General features: G+C 49.0%; 1 protein-coding gene and 1 long non-coding RNA gene across 15 annotated transcripts in view; one reads left to right on the top strand and one right to left on the bottom strand.

The window, feature by feature from the left end:
• Positions 1–15,467, top strand: part of SNAPC4 (small nuclear RNA activating complex polypeptide 4) — a 176,113-nt gene that overhangs the window by 136,298 nt on the left and 24,348 nt on the right. For all 13 annotated transcript variants that reach the window (XM_085894805.1, XM_085894806.1, XM_085894804.1 and 10 more), the window contains one exon: positions 9,803–9,876. In XM_085894805.1, coding sequence (XP_085750931.1) covers positions 9,803–9,876 — 74 coding nt within the window. The remainder of the gene's footprint in view (positions 1–9,802; positions 9,877–15,467) is intronic.
• LOC147019940 (uncharacterized) overlaps positions 1–15,467 on the bottom strand; it is a 45,427-nt gene that overhangs the window by 11,153 nt on the left and 18,807 nt on the right. The window contains exon 2 of one of the 2 annotated variants that reach the window (XR_015061584.1): positions 11,293–11,463. The exons of the other annotated variant lie outside the window; for it this stretch is intronic. This is a non-coding gene — a long non-coding RNA (uncharacterized LOC147019940). The remainder of the gene's footprint in view (positions 1–11,292; positions 11,464–15,467) is intronic. 2 annotated transcript variants of the gene reach the window in all.

Here is a 15,467-nt window from a genome sequence, read left to right as displayed (position 1 = left end):
GCCCCAGGAACCCTTGTGGTGGCACGATTCCCCAGTGTGATTGGCCCGGTGTGTGTGGTGAAAGGTGAGTGCAGCGGGCATGTTGAAACGCGCACCGTATGTGGAAGAGACCCTGTGTGTGAGTGGTATGGTCACGATAATGCCGGGGTGTGTGCTTCCCAGCACTCCGTGTGTGGAAGAAGCACCACGTGTGGAAGGAATGACGTGTGTGCGGGAAACCCCCTCTGCGAGTGGAAGCCCATGTACGAGTGAAGTACCGTGTGTGAGTGGAACCACGTGTGAGTGAAACGGCACGAGTGAGTGAAGCACGGTATGTGAGAGAGACAGCGTGTGTGAGGTCGCTGTGTGTAAGGGAGACAGTCTGTATGCGGGAGAACGCAACCGCATCCCCGTGTCCGAGTGCCATGGTGGAGTGTGTGAGCGTCGTGGCACGCAGGAGTGTGTGCGTTGAACGGCGACGACAACGGGACCAGATGAAGGACAAGGGCCGAGTAGCGGCCCTAGCTGAATTGAGAACCGTGCCAGGTTTGCACAGCAGCGAGCGGGGGGGTCCGTGCTGTGCTACGCACAAGGCCGCCACGTGCGCGGCTGCGCAGGTGAAACCCGGTCTGGAAACGCCAGCGGTAGATGTTAGTCGATCCCGCAGACGGACAGAAGCTAGGCTGGATTCGGAATTTGGACCGGATGGGTTCTCCACGCGAGCGTGTTTGTAAAGCTCCGACAAGCAGAGCACATGTGTTCGCGTGGGGAACCCCTCGAAACGTGAGGTTTGCTTTGGATGCGCAGAGTGACGTCGTGGCTGCACGGAGGTTGGAATCCATTCCTGCCGGATGGTACCGTCCAAGAGGGACGAGGTGCGCGGGGTGCAAGCAGCTGTCATGACGTCACGGAAAAAAGAGCGCGGCTGTGAATTGCCGCGCTGAAGATGCCAATTATGGAAAAAAAAAGTTGAGAAAAGCAAGCCTCGCTTCGGGTGAACAGGATTCCCAGGCAAGGGGTGGAAGACCCCCTTGTTTGGGCACAGGAAGGTACTAGTTAGGGGGAAGGGTTAGCTTAGTTAGACCAGCGTCATGGGGACATGGATTGTTCCTCATGGAGCCCGTGGAATGGATTAGTTAGAGGGATTTTAGTTCAGATTTAGGAAATGGGAATTTTTGGATTTTTTTTTTGAGACATGGACAGACATGGAAATGTGTAGAGGAGACGTAGTTTAGCTACGTAGAGTAAATGGAACGTGCATGAGTTTTAAGGGGTGACAAGGGAGCACGAGTTAGTCAGGGGATTTAATTAGGAAGGATGGCAGTATAGAGTGTTGGTGTGAGTTGTGAAATGGAAAGTGTGTGAGGAATGAGTGAGGGCCAGCGGGCCTGAGTGTGAGTGGAGCGAATGTGGTATGCATGGTGCGAATGACTGGTTGGGGGAAGGAGTGATTCCCACCCAAGTGACCCTGGGGTCAGTTTAATGTTAGTTAGTGGGTTATTCAAATTTACTAAAGGAAGTCTTTTTGTTGTTGGTGTCGAGAGAAGGCACGAAACCCGTTTGGAGGGGTGCAAGAGTTCATGGACAGGCTGGGAGTGTGGCTGTGGAAAGTTGAGTTTTGTTTAGTGGGCACCCCAGGCACCGGACTAGTCGGCCAGAGTAGGCCAAGGGCCCAAGAGGGGCCAGGATAGAGTAGTGGGCACGGGCGACCCGTCGGAAACGGGACCCCTAGCGCCAGAATGCCAAGGGGGGAGTGTAGTGAGCACGGGCGACCCTCGGAAAGGGACCCGGGGCATCAACACGCCACATGGGCATCGGAGGGGGCAATGCCAGAGAGGGCAACCCCCACATTTATAGGGAGCAGCTGGGCTCGGAGGCAGCCTGCGGGCCTGGGGGTGCCATGATTAGAGTTAGGCAGAGGGGGAGTTCCTGCCAGTTGAGCCACGCTGCCCAGCCCGGAAATTGTGCGAGGGCACTTATGAAAATTTGAAGGCAAGGCCCAAATTTATAATGGGCACCAACACAGGCGACGGGAATCATGGTTTTTAGAACCGATAGTTTTAAAGTGTGAGGCGTTTTTGGAAAGCCCCGGGGTAGTTTCAGGTTAATGAATGTTAGGGTAGATAGGAGATGTTCCCCTTCGCACCATCCATCCCTTCGCTCGTTGTAGGCCGCTGGACTCACCTTGGTAGATCGCTGAACTCTGAGGAGGCCATTCTGAGGCTTCGTTGGGCCTCGAGACAGGACGCTAGTCTCTCACTATTCCCCTCCAGAGAGGGAACGTAGGGGTTGGGAGTAGGCTGGGTGGACATGATAGGCTAGCCGGACAAAGACAATAAAGGGGGTTCGGGAGACAATTATTAAAGGGAAATAAAAATAAAGAGGGGCTAAATTTTGTTGTTTTTGTGGCAAATTAAGGGAGCGGGTATGGACAGAGACAGGCAAAGGCGATAGAGTGGGGGGGGGGAGAGACAGTAGGCTAGGTCTGAGCCCGCCTTCAAAGTGGCCGGCACCACCTCACTCCCTCCAAACCTGATGGAACCACACCAGAGGCCGGCCAGCTTCACCTGTTGGCCCGTTGTGCTGCAGCCGCCTGTTCTGCATGGACTTGCCTTGCCATGCCTAGTTTGCCTGCCTCTGCCATGACCCTATGCCTGCTAGTCCTTGTTTGCGTTTGCCCCTGTGTCCATCCATCACCATGTGCGCCAGGACCATCCAGTTTTGCAAGGACTGTCCTGCAGGGAGCCCGTGCATCCATCATGCTCATTTGTGTTTTGCGACCATCTCCATCCATTCCCCTGTATCGAGGAACTTTGAAATTACTTTTACCTTTTTCCCTTTCACAGATCACATAAGTCCTGGGCCATGGTTCATGTAATGTAATAGATAAGTTAAAATTGGAAATACGTGAACCCCCGCCTGCATGTTTGTTTTAGCACCGGCAATTTTAGTTAAGTTGTCCGAATGAGTCTGTGAGAGTTTGTTTAGTTAGTTACGCAGCGCATTAGGTTATTTATTTTTGGGACACGTATAAAGAAATGTCACACTCAGGGATCCGAAGGTAGAACGGACACGTATAAAGAAATGTCACACTCAGGGATCCGAAGGGAAAACTTACACATGCTGGTCACACGAAAATTTGACGACTCGGGACGAGTCTGTAAAAAGAGGAGGGGGGGTAGTGTTACGAATTTGGAATTCGATTGCACACAACATACAGGTTCCTTTAGTCAGCTATGTCGATAAGTGCTTGTTCCCTAGATAGGTCACCTTCCATTGTTTAAATGTTTTGAAATCGATTAGATGCGCCGCGGATTGATTTAATAGTTAGGGAGCGAACAATGGAGACGTCCCTCCCCCTCTTCTGCGAAGAGGAAGAAGAACCCTGCGGTGACGTCAACAACTCCCTCCCACCCGTGTTGAGAAGCGGGGGGGGGGGGGGGTGGATCACGGCATGAGTCACGCCGGGTGCGGGGAAGGGGGTGCAAAGGATAAAGAGGAGACCCTTTCTTTGTTCGTGAAGAGTCCCGTTCTGAGTCCCGTGTGCAGAGTTCGTGTGCTGAGTCCCATGGGAGGAGTAAGCTTTTTTGCTTCGGAGAGAGCAGTCGTTCAGCAGGCCATCGGGTCCTGCTTGACTTGAGGCCTTCGGAAGCTTTTTGCTTCGGCTGGCTCAGTGAGCTTTGGCTGCTGCTTTGTTTTGGAAGGAACTTGAGCCAGTTGTTCGGCTCGAGCTGCGAGTGGAGGCTTCTTCCTCTTCCTCTTGGTTTGTGGAGCTTTTCGTTCTCCATTTTGTTTCACGGCTTGGTGCGACGCATCGGCCTCTTCTTAGAGTTGGATCCTCGGGGAAGCGACGATCGACAGGAAGGATTGGCGCCTCGTCTCACCGGCACGTGTTGAGAAGCGCGGGAGGATTCGCGGGAGCTCGGGAAGGAACGCGGCTCACGGCGATTTGGATCCAGCTCGCTCTCGGGAGCGAAGCCCGGGACCGGACAAGTTGAAGACCACACGAGGTGGAGAGGTTCGAGTTAGGCTCTGAGTTTTAGCTCACCTGTCCTCAGAGCTGGAGCTCGTGATTAAAGGCCTCAGCCACCATTTTGTGTGTGTGTGTGTGTGTGTGTGTGTGTGTGTGTGTGTGTGTGTGTGTGTGTGTGTGTGTGTGTGTGTGTGTGTGCGTGCGTGCGTGCGTGCGTGCGTGCGTCCGTGCGTGCGCGCGCGTCGGTGGGCCCGTCTAATAAGTAGGAACTGCTGTTAAGTGTAAATGACTGTACATAATCAGCAGACGGATGTAGTTCTTTTGTCGTGCTTTTGTTGCTTGTATAATTGCATACGTGTTTTGCCTTATTTAATTACATACGTGTTTCATTATAATAAATGTCCTTGTGTGAATGTAAACCTGTTTGTTGCGTCCATTCCCTCATTGACTGAACATTTTGTGTGTTGGGAGTTAGAAAGCCGTTGGTTTGCCATAATAGGGGGACATTTGGACCGACTGTTCTCGGCAATTACGCCGCTCGGAATTGCGCACGGACAAGCTCTCCTCGGCGGTTTGTTCCGTACGAGTTCCGTTGAGGATGGAATACCCCGGTCGTTGGATCACGTGGGTATTTAGGTAAATTGAAGATTGGCAATCGACCCTACCCCACGTGATCTGCCGATTGGCGTATTTCGGTTCTTGTACAAGGGCCCGTCGACTCGGAGTTATCCGGGCGGGGATATATATTCTGGGCGATCGGTCGGGCCGACTCGACTTGCGGCTCCGTTCAGAGCGGTCGGTTGGCGGCCGACACTCTGCCAGTAACAATATTATATGACCTTGCTGATTATTGAAAGTTAATATGTCTACATTGAAGAGAATCTGTTTTTGTACTGAGTTTATGTAATGTAGTGATGATGGCTGACTTCCCACAAAATTGAAGATTACCTACGGCAAATTATTATAGGGTGACCAGAGCAGAAAGAGGATGTGCAAGAGCAGCAGATCATGTTTTTAGGACATATGTACTAATGCTGTCCAGTCCAGTTGCAGAATCAGTCGAGGGTTGCTCGAAATATATCCACCTTCTTCGGTATAAAAAAAGACAGCATCCAGAAGCAGCTGGGTGCAGCTGGGTAGGGTGGCTACATGGAGGGTGAGGTTCTTTCTTGGGAATATAACATTTGGAAGCAAACACTGAATTGAAGCATTCAGCCTTCTAATGAGCAGAATCTGCTGTGGTACCATTTGAAGTGAGGCAAGGGATGGAGGGGGATTACATTCCAGAGACGTCCTCAACAAGGTGCCACCAAGGTTTAGCGGAAGGAGACAAGTTTGAAAGTTCAGTCTTGAGATATTTAGATGTTGTTTTCTGGTTTTCTTGAGAGTGGACACGCTTCTTGCGGCCTCTGTGGCGTGATATGATGTTGCCTTTGGTCGGATGTACCTTCCAGGAAGTGAAGGCAAGTTGTTTCAAGACAACTGCCTCAATACAGAATTTGGTGTACCATGGACAGGAGGATGAGTGTGATAACTGAAGATGAGATGGTATCAATCGATGCAGAAGAGAGACCAGGTTTCTTTAGAAGAATTCCTAGGCTGTGGTAATATCAGGAGTGGTGGATAGAGGAGACAGTCCTGAAGGGAGATGGCTGCTTTCAGTCCCTGCCAGTCAGCCTGAGTGAACTTCTGGACTAGCCGGCATTGAGGCGGCACTCTGAAAATCACTGGAGAGATGTTGACTCTCACAAGCACATGATCAGATGAACCATTTGGAGCAAAGGAAAAGCATGAGACGTCAACAGGAAAGTTTGTCATTACCAAATCCAGAAGGGAGAATTTGCCATTGGCAGAAATCCGGATTAGAAATTTCACCGATTGAGTCAGGCCCATGGAGTCACAGAAGTCCTTTGCTGAAGTGGCATTGCTGGTGAGAGAGGTACAGACACCCAGCCAATTGGCATGGTGACAGTTGAGATCACCACATATGAGGAAGAGCGAGTTGGGATGAGTGGTTAAAAGTTGGTCCATGTTGGCTGAGAGAGAGATTTAAATGGAGGAGTCACTGTTGTGAGGATGTACGGCACACAGACAAACAAAAGGTGAGAGCAGAGGGGAAGTTGCAGTTAAATGTACTCCTGGGGAAGAGTAGTACAAAGACAGTGAGAAATGGAGTTATTGAGGTAAACTGAAAATCTGCTGCCAAGGTGGAGTTCAGATCTGTCAAATGGGAGGAGACAATACCAAGGAGAGACACTAAGGAGTCGGTGGTGTCGTGTCAGGTCAGGTCAGGTATAGGAGCATGTGCCAGAACAGCGCGTCGCTGCGTCCACTTTCCGCCGGTACTCCAGGGGCCTCCGTCTGGCCATCCCCCAGGCAGATGCCAGGCCCATCCCCATCTCCTTGAGATGATGGTCAACTTGTTGCAACCATGAGGCACGTGGTCGGCCCACTGGCCTCCTCCACTCATGAGACTCCCTCGCTGAGAGAATCTGGTGAGCAGGATCAGCATCAGGAAAACGAGCCACATGTCCATACAGCCGCAACTGACGCTCACGGACTATGCAGGTAACAAATCTCTTCCGAGTCTCTCTCAGCAACCGCTCGTTGGACACAAAATCCGACCAGCGATAGCCAAGGATTCTCCGAAGAAACCTGGTACCAAAGGAATTAAGTCTCCGTCTCAGATCCTTGGTCAGAGTCCAAGTCTCGCACCCATAGAGCAAGACTGGAAGTACCAAGGACCTGAAGACTCGGACTTTCGTCCTCCCGCACAGGTACCGGCAGCGCCACACCCCATGATCCAGTGAATCCATGACTCCCCACGCCTGACCCAGACATATATTGACCTCTGACTCGCAGCCAGCAGAGACATGAATATCACTGCCAAGGTAAGTGAATCTCTCCACGACCTCAACATCCTCACCACAAACAGACACAGACAGGACAGCAGCATCCAAGATGTCACCGAAAGCCTGGATCTTAGTTTTGACCCAAGAAACCCGTAATCCCAACGACTCCGACTCCTCATTCAGCACCTCGAGGGCCCCCAAGAGGATGTCTAAAGTCTCCGCAAAGATGACTGCATCATCTGCAAAATCAAGGTCCGAGATCTTGACATTCCCAAACGATGCACCGCAACTTGATCTCTCCGACATCCTCCCTAAAATCCAGTCCATACAAGTGCTGAAAAGTGTGGGGGCAAGTACACATCCCTGACGAACTCCAGTAACAACTGGAAATAAGTCAGAGATGGTACCACCACACTTCACAGCACTCTCAGTACCAGAGTAGAGTTCAGACATCAGATCGATCAGTTTTGGTGGCACCCCACGAAGACCAAGAATCCTCCAGAGGACATCCTGATTCACTGAATCGAACGCTTTACAGAGATCAACATAGGCTACAAGCAGCCCCTGCCGAAACTCTCGTCTGCGTTCGGTGAGGACACGAAGTGCAAGGATACGGTCAATCGTTGACCTCTTTGGTGTAAAGCCTGACTGCTCTGGACGCTGGTGCTCAAGCAGATGGTGGCGAATCCTATCAAGAATTATCCGAGCAAAGACCTTGCCCGGCACTGAGAGCAGCGTCACCCCTCGGTAGTTGTTGCAGTCTTGGCGATCACCCTTCCCTTTCCAGAGAGGGACAACAAGGCCCCTCTTCCAGTCAGTTGGGATGATGCCTGTGTTCCAGGCAGAGCACAAAACTGCATGCAACGACACGAGTGCAGCATTTCCACCAGCCTTGAGAAGTTCGGCATGGATGCCACAGATCCCTGGAGCTTTTCCCGTTTCAACTGGTTCACCGCAGCCCGTGTTTCCACAAGCGAAGGTGGACCACAGTTGATTCGAGGGTCAGCAACAGGAATTGTAACACCCTTGACGTCCAACTCGACAGCTGGGGGATCAGCCTGGTACAACCGCTCAAAGTAACCGGCCCAGCGGGCCTTCACTTCAGACTCCTCTGTCAAGAGCCTACCACTCTCTGCTCGAACTGCAGTGCTCCGAGGGATGGGCTTGGATGAACGTAATGCGCGAATTCCCCTGTAAGCGGGACGAGAATCACCTGTCCACAGGTGATGCTCTACCCCCTCACAGATTCCTCGCACATAGGCCTCCTTGTCCACCCTCAGGGCACGTACAGTTTTACGCCTCAGCTCCCTGAACAGCTCAGCTCTGCCATTCAGCCTGGCCCTGCGACTCTGGTCAATGGTATCCAGTGTCCCTTGAGAGACAAAATTCTTCTTTGCCCTGCGGTGAGCTCCAAGGCATCCACCGGCAACATCAAGGACGGTGGTCTTGAAGGCGCTCCACAACTCTTCAGGACCCCCCAAAGCACCCAGACCCCCCAGGTGTCCACTCAGCCTGTTCGCAAACTCCTCAGCTACTCTCTCATCCCTGAGCTTGGCAACATCCAGCCTCGGCTGGGATGGTACCATTCTCCAGGAAATGAAGGTGTAGCTTTAGAGTTGCTACAACAAGCCTGTGGTCAGTATTGAGGAACTGAGCACTCCGGTAGACCCTGCAGTGCTGGATCATCCTCCAACGACCGTCAATGAGGACATGGTCAATCTCCTTTGCCACATCGCCCGCGTTGGAATACCAAGTCCAGCGATGAGCTTGTGGGCGCTGAAACCATGAACCAGCCACCCTAAGTCCATGACTTCTTGCAAAGTCAAGGAACTTAGTGCTATTCTGGTTCATAGTTCCTGACCCATGGGGACCAACACACACCTCATAACCATCCCTATCAGTTCCAGTCGATGCATTGAAATCCCCCAAGACTAGAAGTGTATCTCGTCTGGGGCACTGATCAACCACAGACTCGAGTGTGGCGTAGAATGCATCCTTCACGGTGAGATCACTCGCCTCAGTCAGAGCATGAACAGAGACCAGGGAAATGACACCTAAGGAGTGACGAATCCTTAATCTCATAATACGCTCGTTGACTGGTGTTACCTCAATTATCATTGGGGTCAGCTTATTGGACACAGCTACAGCAACTCCTTGGGTATGGTTACCATCAGAACGGCCAGACCAATAGTAGGTGTAACCACCCACCATTATCTCGCCGCAATCCGGTCTCCGAACCTGAGAGAGAGCTGCAATCCCGATGTCCAAACGCTTGAGCTCAGATGATAACAGAGACAGGTGATCATCCTCTCTTAGGGATAGGACATTCCAGGCACCCACCCGAAGGGACCGCCTCAGGTTCACCCAAGGAGACCGCCGTCTGGTGGACGACACCTCAGCACCACTCCGACACACTCTCCTGCAATCTGACCCAGGGATGTTACCCCGTGGTTTCCCTCCTATCATCAAAGATTGGGGGTCCCGAAGGCTTTGCCCCAATCCCGTCATCCGGTGAGCTGCCCTGCGAAGGGAAGCTGCACAGGAGGTACTCCCATGGAGTGGGTTTCAGAGGTGGTGTCGTGTGGGAGGAAGGATTCTGTTAAGCATGTCATATCTGATTTATCAGCAGTGGCCTGGATTGAGAGATCTGCTTGGTTGAAACGGATATCTCGGATGTTCGAGAATCAAACAGCTCAGGATAGGGGAGGATGCACTGTTGGCATCTTTGGGAAATGTGGGGAATTGTGGAGTGAGGGTGGGGAAATGTGGGGAACCTGGGGAAAGGTAGGGGCCTAGCAAAAGGGTGGGGGCAAGGGGGAAAGCGTTAAGTGGTTGGGAAGGGTGAGGTGAGGTGCAACCGATTATTTTGTTACTCTTTGTCTCATATAATGCAACGTGTTCATTTTATCTTTTGTTCTTTTTCACTTCCTACATGGCAAATATGTTAACAATTTACTAAGTATATTTTGACTTTTATGAAAATGTTATCTTCTTGCAGGAGCTGATGTTGTTCGAACCAAACTTGAGTGCCTTACAGTGAATGATGCTACAACTTTGCATTTGCTCCTGAAGGTTTGAGCCGGGTTTGCCTAATTACATCATGCACTGGACAATCTCAGAATATGTGAACCATGTACATATATGCAATGATGGTGACTGAAATCTAAGGAGAGCAAAGCAGCTATTTATTCCAGTCAAATGAAAAGATAAGAATAGAAAGAATGTCATATATATATATATATATATATATATATATATATATATATATATATATATATATATATATATATATATATATATATATATATATATATATATATATATATATATAGATAGAAGAGTATTAGCAAAGTCACAAACCATTTAAACTATTCAAGGAGATTAGATAACTTTGGACTGGACAAATTATTAGCAAAAAGAAAAGCTTGTTAATATCAAAAAAATGCCGACAGTAAAAAAAAAAAAAATGACGACAGTACAGAAATGACATGTTAAAAATAATTGCACTCTATTTTCTTGGTGAGTGCAGATGGTTTTCGCAGCTCCATGAGAGCCTCGCCAAAAGCTATGCTTACCACACCAGATCTGTCTTATCAGACTCTTCTTGTTTGTTCACTGTATAGTTCTTCGTATTATTTTGCCAATCTTCTTGCTTGTTCTTACTTGGTCCTGTTGTGTCAAATTTTGAGTTCATGCTTGTCTCGGTCTCTGCTTGACTGTGTGTTTGTGTCTTAAGCCTTCCACTTTCTTTTTCTTCTCCCCTCAGATTCTTTCTTTCTGCTCATTCTTTGTCAAATCAAAACTTTCCAAAATTTTTTTTAAAACAAAAACCTGTCACTCATTCTCCATCATTGTCTTTCAATCTTTCCCATCATTCCTTCCTTGTCTCATTCTTCAACTTCCTCCCTTTTTAATACAACAAACCTCTTTACGACTTCCTTACTCTCTTTTTTTTTTAGGCACCTCAAACCATTGTTTTAAATGACATTTTAAAATGTTTCAAATGCCTCCCTTTCATGCAGATTATTCCCTGCAGTTCTGTTTTTCCTCATGGTTCACTCAAAAGCCCTGTGGCTCATCATGTTCACACAGGACTACTTTTATCCATGCCTTAAACCAGTCCTCACACCACCCTCACTGTGATGTCTGTCTTCGTTTGGCAGAACTGAGGAGGCATTAAAAAAAATAGCCTGCAGCTATTGTGGGTTCACAACTATTACCTTCTTCATGTCTGCACAAACACATCTTTTTCCCTTCAAAACCTCTTGTGCACCTCTCCCCCTCCCCCTCCCCACAATTCTTCAGCTCATATTCTTCAACTTCCACAATAACATAGACCATTAATATTTGAAATCTTCCTTATAATATCACTGATCTTTCCATTCAGGTTGCTGCTGTAGCTCCAAACATTGTACACTCATCTCTTGATTTACAGAATATGTACATTCTTGAAAAGTTGTACATAAAGTGAAATTGCGTAAATCTTACCCGGTTTTCCCGTTGATTTGTATTATACTAGCAGAGGTATCCGCACTTTGTGTGCATGGGCAAGCAAGAGGATTCCAACGGAATGCAATATCATGGGGGACTACCCGTGAAATAAGAGCGAGAGATGAACCTTCAGAGTTTAGGCTTTATTCCATTTGATTGGAGCCGCTTCTGTGGACACACCAGGAAATACAGGTTCAGCTAGGAGTACATAAGCAGAAACGTATACATGTGCAGTTAACCATTGCAGACTAATCCGCGTAAGCACGGAGTTCGATATAATCTCCATTCTCACCAGTCAATGAGCACCTTCAGTTAACGAGCATCAAGTGGACAGCCGATGTCAATAGCAATGCCCCGGGGACAATCCACCCGTGCCGCAGAGAGACCTCCCCTTATACGCGAGACGCACAACATGTGATCCCGCGTCATGTCCCTTGATTCACGTTAATTCACCACACCTTTCATGCAGATTATTCCCTGCAGTTCTGTTTTTCCTCATGGTTCACTCAAAAGCCCTGTGGCTCATCATGTTCACACAGGACTACTTTTATCCATGCCTTAAACCAGTCCTCACACCACCCTCACTGTGATGTCTGTCTTCGTTTGGCAGAACTGAGGAGGCATTAAAAAAAATAGCCTGCAGCTATTGTGGGTTCACAACTATTACCTTCTTCATGTCTGCACAAACACATCTTTTTCCCTTCAAAACCTCTTGTGCACCTCTCCCCCTCCCCCTCCCCACAATTCTTCAGCTCATATTCTTCAACTTCCACAATAACATAGACCATTAATATTTGAAATCTTCCTTATAATATCACTGATCTTTCCATTCAGGTTGCTGCTGTAGCTCCAAACATTGTACACTCATCTCTTGATTTACAGAATATGTACATTCTTGAAAAGTTGTACATAAAGTGAAATTGCGTAAATCTTACCCGGTTTTCCCGTTGATTTGTATTATACTAGCAGAGGTATCCGCACTTTGTGTGCATGGGCAAGCAAGAGGATTCCAACGGAATGCAATATCATGGGGTGACTACCGGTGGGGCCGATTGTATCACTGGACAGACAGACAGAAAAGTCAACATTTTTATATATATATATATATATATATATATATATATATATATATATATATATATATATATATATATATATATATATATATATATATATATATATATATATATATATATATATATATATATATATATATATATATATATATATATATATATATATATATATATATATATATATATATATATATATATATATATATATATATATATATATATATATATATATATATATATATATATATATATATATATATATATATATATATATATATATATATATATATATATATATATATATATATATATATATATATATATATATATATATATATATATATATATATATATATATATATATATATATATATATATATATATATATATATATATATATATATATATATATATATATATTTTGTTACGGTTCACGGAACCACATGCATCCAACAGAGAGTGGTCCCAAGACAGTTATTCCATTAATATACGTGCAGATAATCCCTTTCCTTTTGCCTCGCTGGAAAACAGGGGCGTGCGTTGCGATGATCTCATGGCTAGGTTTGCTTACATCATTTTTTTTTCTTCATTTCGTCCCTACCCTTCTTTTTGTCTGATTATTCCTGAGGTAAATCTGAGCCACCTGGGCCCTCATGGAGGCCAGCGCGTGTGGCGCCGCTGCGGCAGGGAACGATGATGCACGGGCATTGGTGGCGCAGAGCTCTCGTTCCCAAGCGAGCCCTAAACCCAACGTGTGCAGCGAGTCATACAGTGCACTTAGCAGTGCGGGATTATCGACTCGAGCTTCCAATGATCTGGGGAGGATTGCCGGTTGCATTAAAAAGACATACGAATGTATACCTCTTAAGAGGCTGCATGAATGGTCTTTTTCACAACACAGGAAACACAGCCAGCACGACGCCCACGCTGCACGAAACGCGTACGGAGGCCGATAAAGGCGACTCCACGCCATGTTGGGTGGGATACGAGTGTGCGGAGTAAAAGTGGCACGTTCGTTTTCAACCAAATATTTGACCCATATTGGTGTTCGCCCCGTGCACACGCGAGCAGTCGTGCGAACGCGAGCACTGACCATGTGCGTAATGGCCGAACCCCGCGCACTGTATAGAATGTGCTCAAAGGCAGACATGTACGCCGCTCGTGAAACATGCATGGATTTATCCATAACGATGTACCTTCGTCCCTCACTGGCAGCAGCGGATTCCCCGCCGATGGTGAGCGTCTTCTCGTCTCTACGGCCAGCGGGGCTGCGGTCGGGCTGGGGAGTATTGTGCAGTGCGGGCTGCGTTGGCGTGAAGCGGGCACGTTGATCGGCGCTGGTCGGACCCCCGAGCGGGTGTGCGGGACCCTCGGCCGGGGCGTGGCCTGGGGGTTTTTGCGGGATGATTCGCGTGGCAATTTCGGTGTGGGCGATTCGTGTCATGTGGGGCCGGAGCGGAGTGTTGCCGCTGTCTGAGATGGCCTTGCCGGAAACAAAGTGAGGCGGTTTCCGGCCAAAGTTAGCAGAAAGTTAGTTAGCCAATCGGAGCGCCTGATTCAGGTGATGACGTTTCGCTTCGGGGTGGCCCCTCCCCCCCCCCCCACGCTGCAAGTCCTATAAAGGTCGGAGCGGTCCCTCTGCCTTTCACCGCCTCTCTCATCGCTCTGGCCTCTCCCTCGTCGACATCGCCACGACCCGCCTACTGCTGCCTGGACTCCGCCTCCTCATCTCTGCCCACACGACGTTGGCCCCATCGGCCAGCCTGGTCGCGCCTACCACTCCGACCACGCACCCTGGACTCCGCCCATTCTCCACTCAAGCCCCTCCGTCACGAACACAGTCTCCACACACGCTGTTGAAACCAGAGACAATGTGCCAGCTGCTGGGTACCGCACCACAGAGCATCCCCCCCGCCCCCCGAAACGTATTGGTCGTGCGTCGTGCTATCAAGCACAAAGGTACCGAGATCGTAGCCTCAACTCCTTTCCCTTCTTGTTCCAATACTCCCTCTTCGTCGGGTTTTCTGTGTCTGTGTCTGTGTCTGTGTGCGTGTGTGCGTGTCCTGGCACCTGTCTGCTTAAGTAAGACTGCAGAAAATCATTATTGGCTGCTCTTAGAGCACCCTTATTCTGGACATTTCCATCTGTCTGTCTGTCCGCGAAACTTTGGTCAAGCCTTGGGGCTAAACCACCCAACCGATTCCAATGAAATTTGGTAGGTAGGACCAATGTTTCTAGGAATCGTGTGCTTTCGAATATGGGACCCGGGCGCAAGCAACGGCCCTTTCAGGTCAGGTATGGGAGCATGTGCCAGAACAGCGCGTCGCTGCGTCCACTTTCCGCCGGTACTCCAGGGGCCTCCGTCTGGCCATCCCCCAGGCAGATGCCAGGCCCATCCCCATCTCCTTGAGATGATGGTCAACCTGCTGCAACCATGAGGCACGTGGTCGGCCCACTGGCCTCCTCCACTCATGAGACTCCCTCGCTGAGAGAATCTGGTGAGCAGGATCAGCGTCAGGAAAGCGAGCCACATGTCCATACAGCCGCAGCTGACGCTCACGGACTATGCAGGTAACAAATCTCATCCGAGTCTCTCTCAGCAACCGCTCGTTGGACACAAAATCCGACCAGCAATAGCCAAGGATTCTCCGAAGAGACCTGGTACCAAAGGAATTAAGTCTCCGTCTCAGATCCTTGGTCAAAGTCCAAGTCTCGCACCCATAGAGCAAGACTGGAAGTACCAAGGACCTGAAGACTCGGACTTTCGTCCTCCCGCACAGGTACCGGCAGCGCCACACCCCATGATCCAGTGAATCCATGACTCCCCAGGCCCGACCCAGACGTCTATTGACCTCCGGCTCACAACCTGCGGAGACATGAATATCACTGCCAAGGTAAGTGAATCTATCCACGACCTCAACATCCTCACCACAAACAGACACAGACAGGACAGCAGCATCCAAGATGTCACCGAAAGCCTGGATCTTTGTTTTGACCCAAGAAATCCGTAATCCCAACGGCTCCGACTCCTCATTCAGCACCTCGAGGGCCCCCAAGAGGATGTCTAAAGTCTCCGCAAAGATGACTGCATCATCT

This window comes from Eptatretus burgeri, chromosome 9 (assembly GCF_056783735.1).
Source record: "Eptatretus burgeri isolate ZD-2024b chromosome 9, Ebu_testis_v1, whole genome shotgun sequence".
In the NCBI taxonomy this organism is placed as follows: domain Eukaryota; kingdom Metazoa; phylum Chordata; class Myxini; order Myxiniformes; family Myxinidae; genus Eptatretus; species Eptatretus burgeri.
The sequence above is the reverse complement of the archived record's forward strand: the minus strand, read 5'-3'. Positions and strand labels throughout refer to the sequence as shown.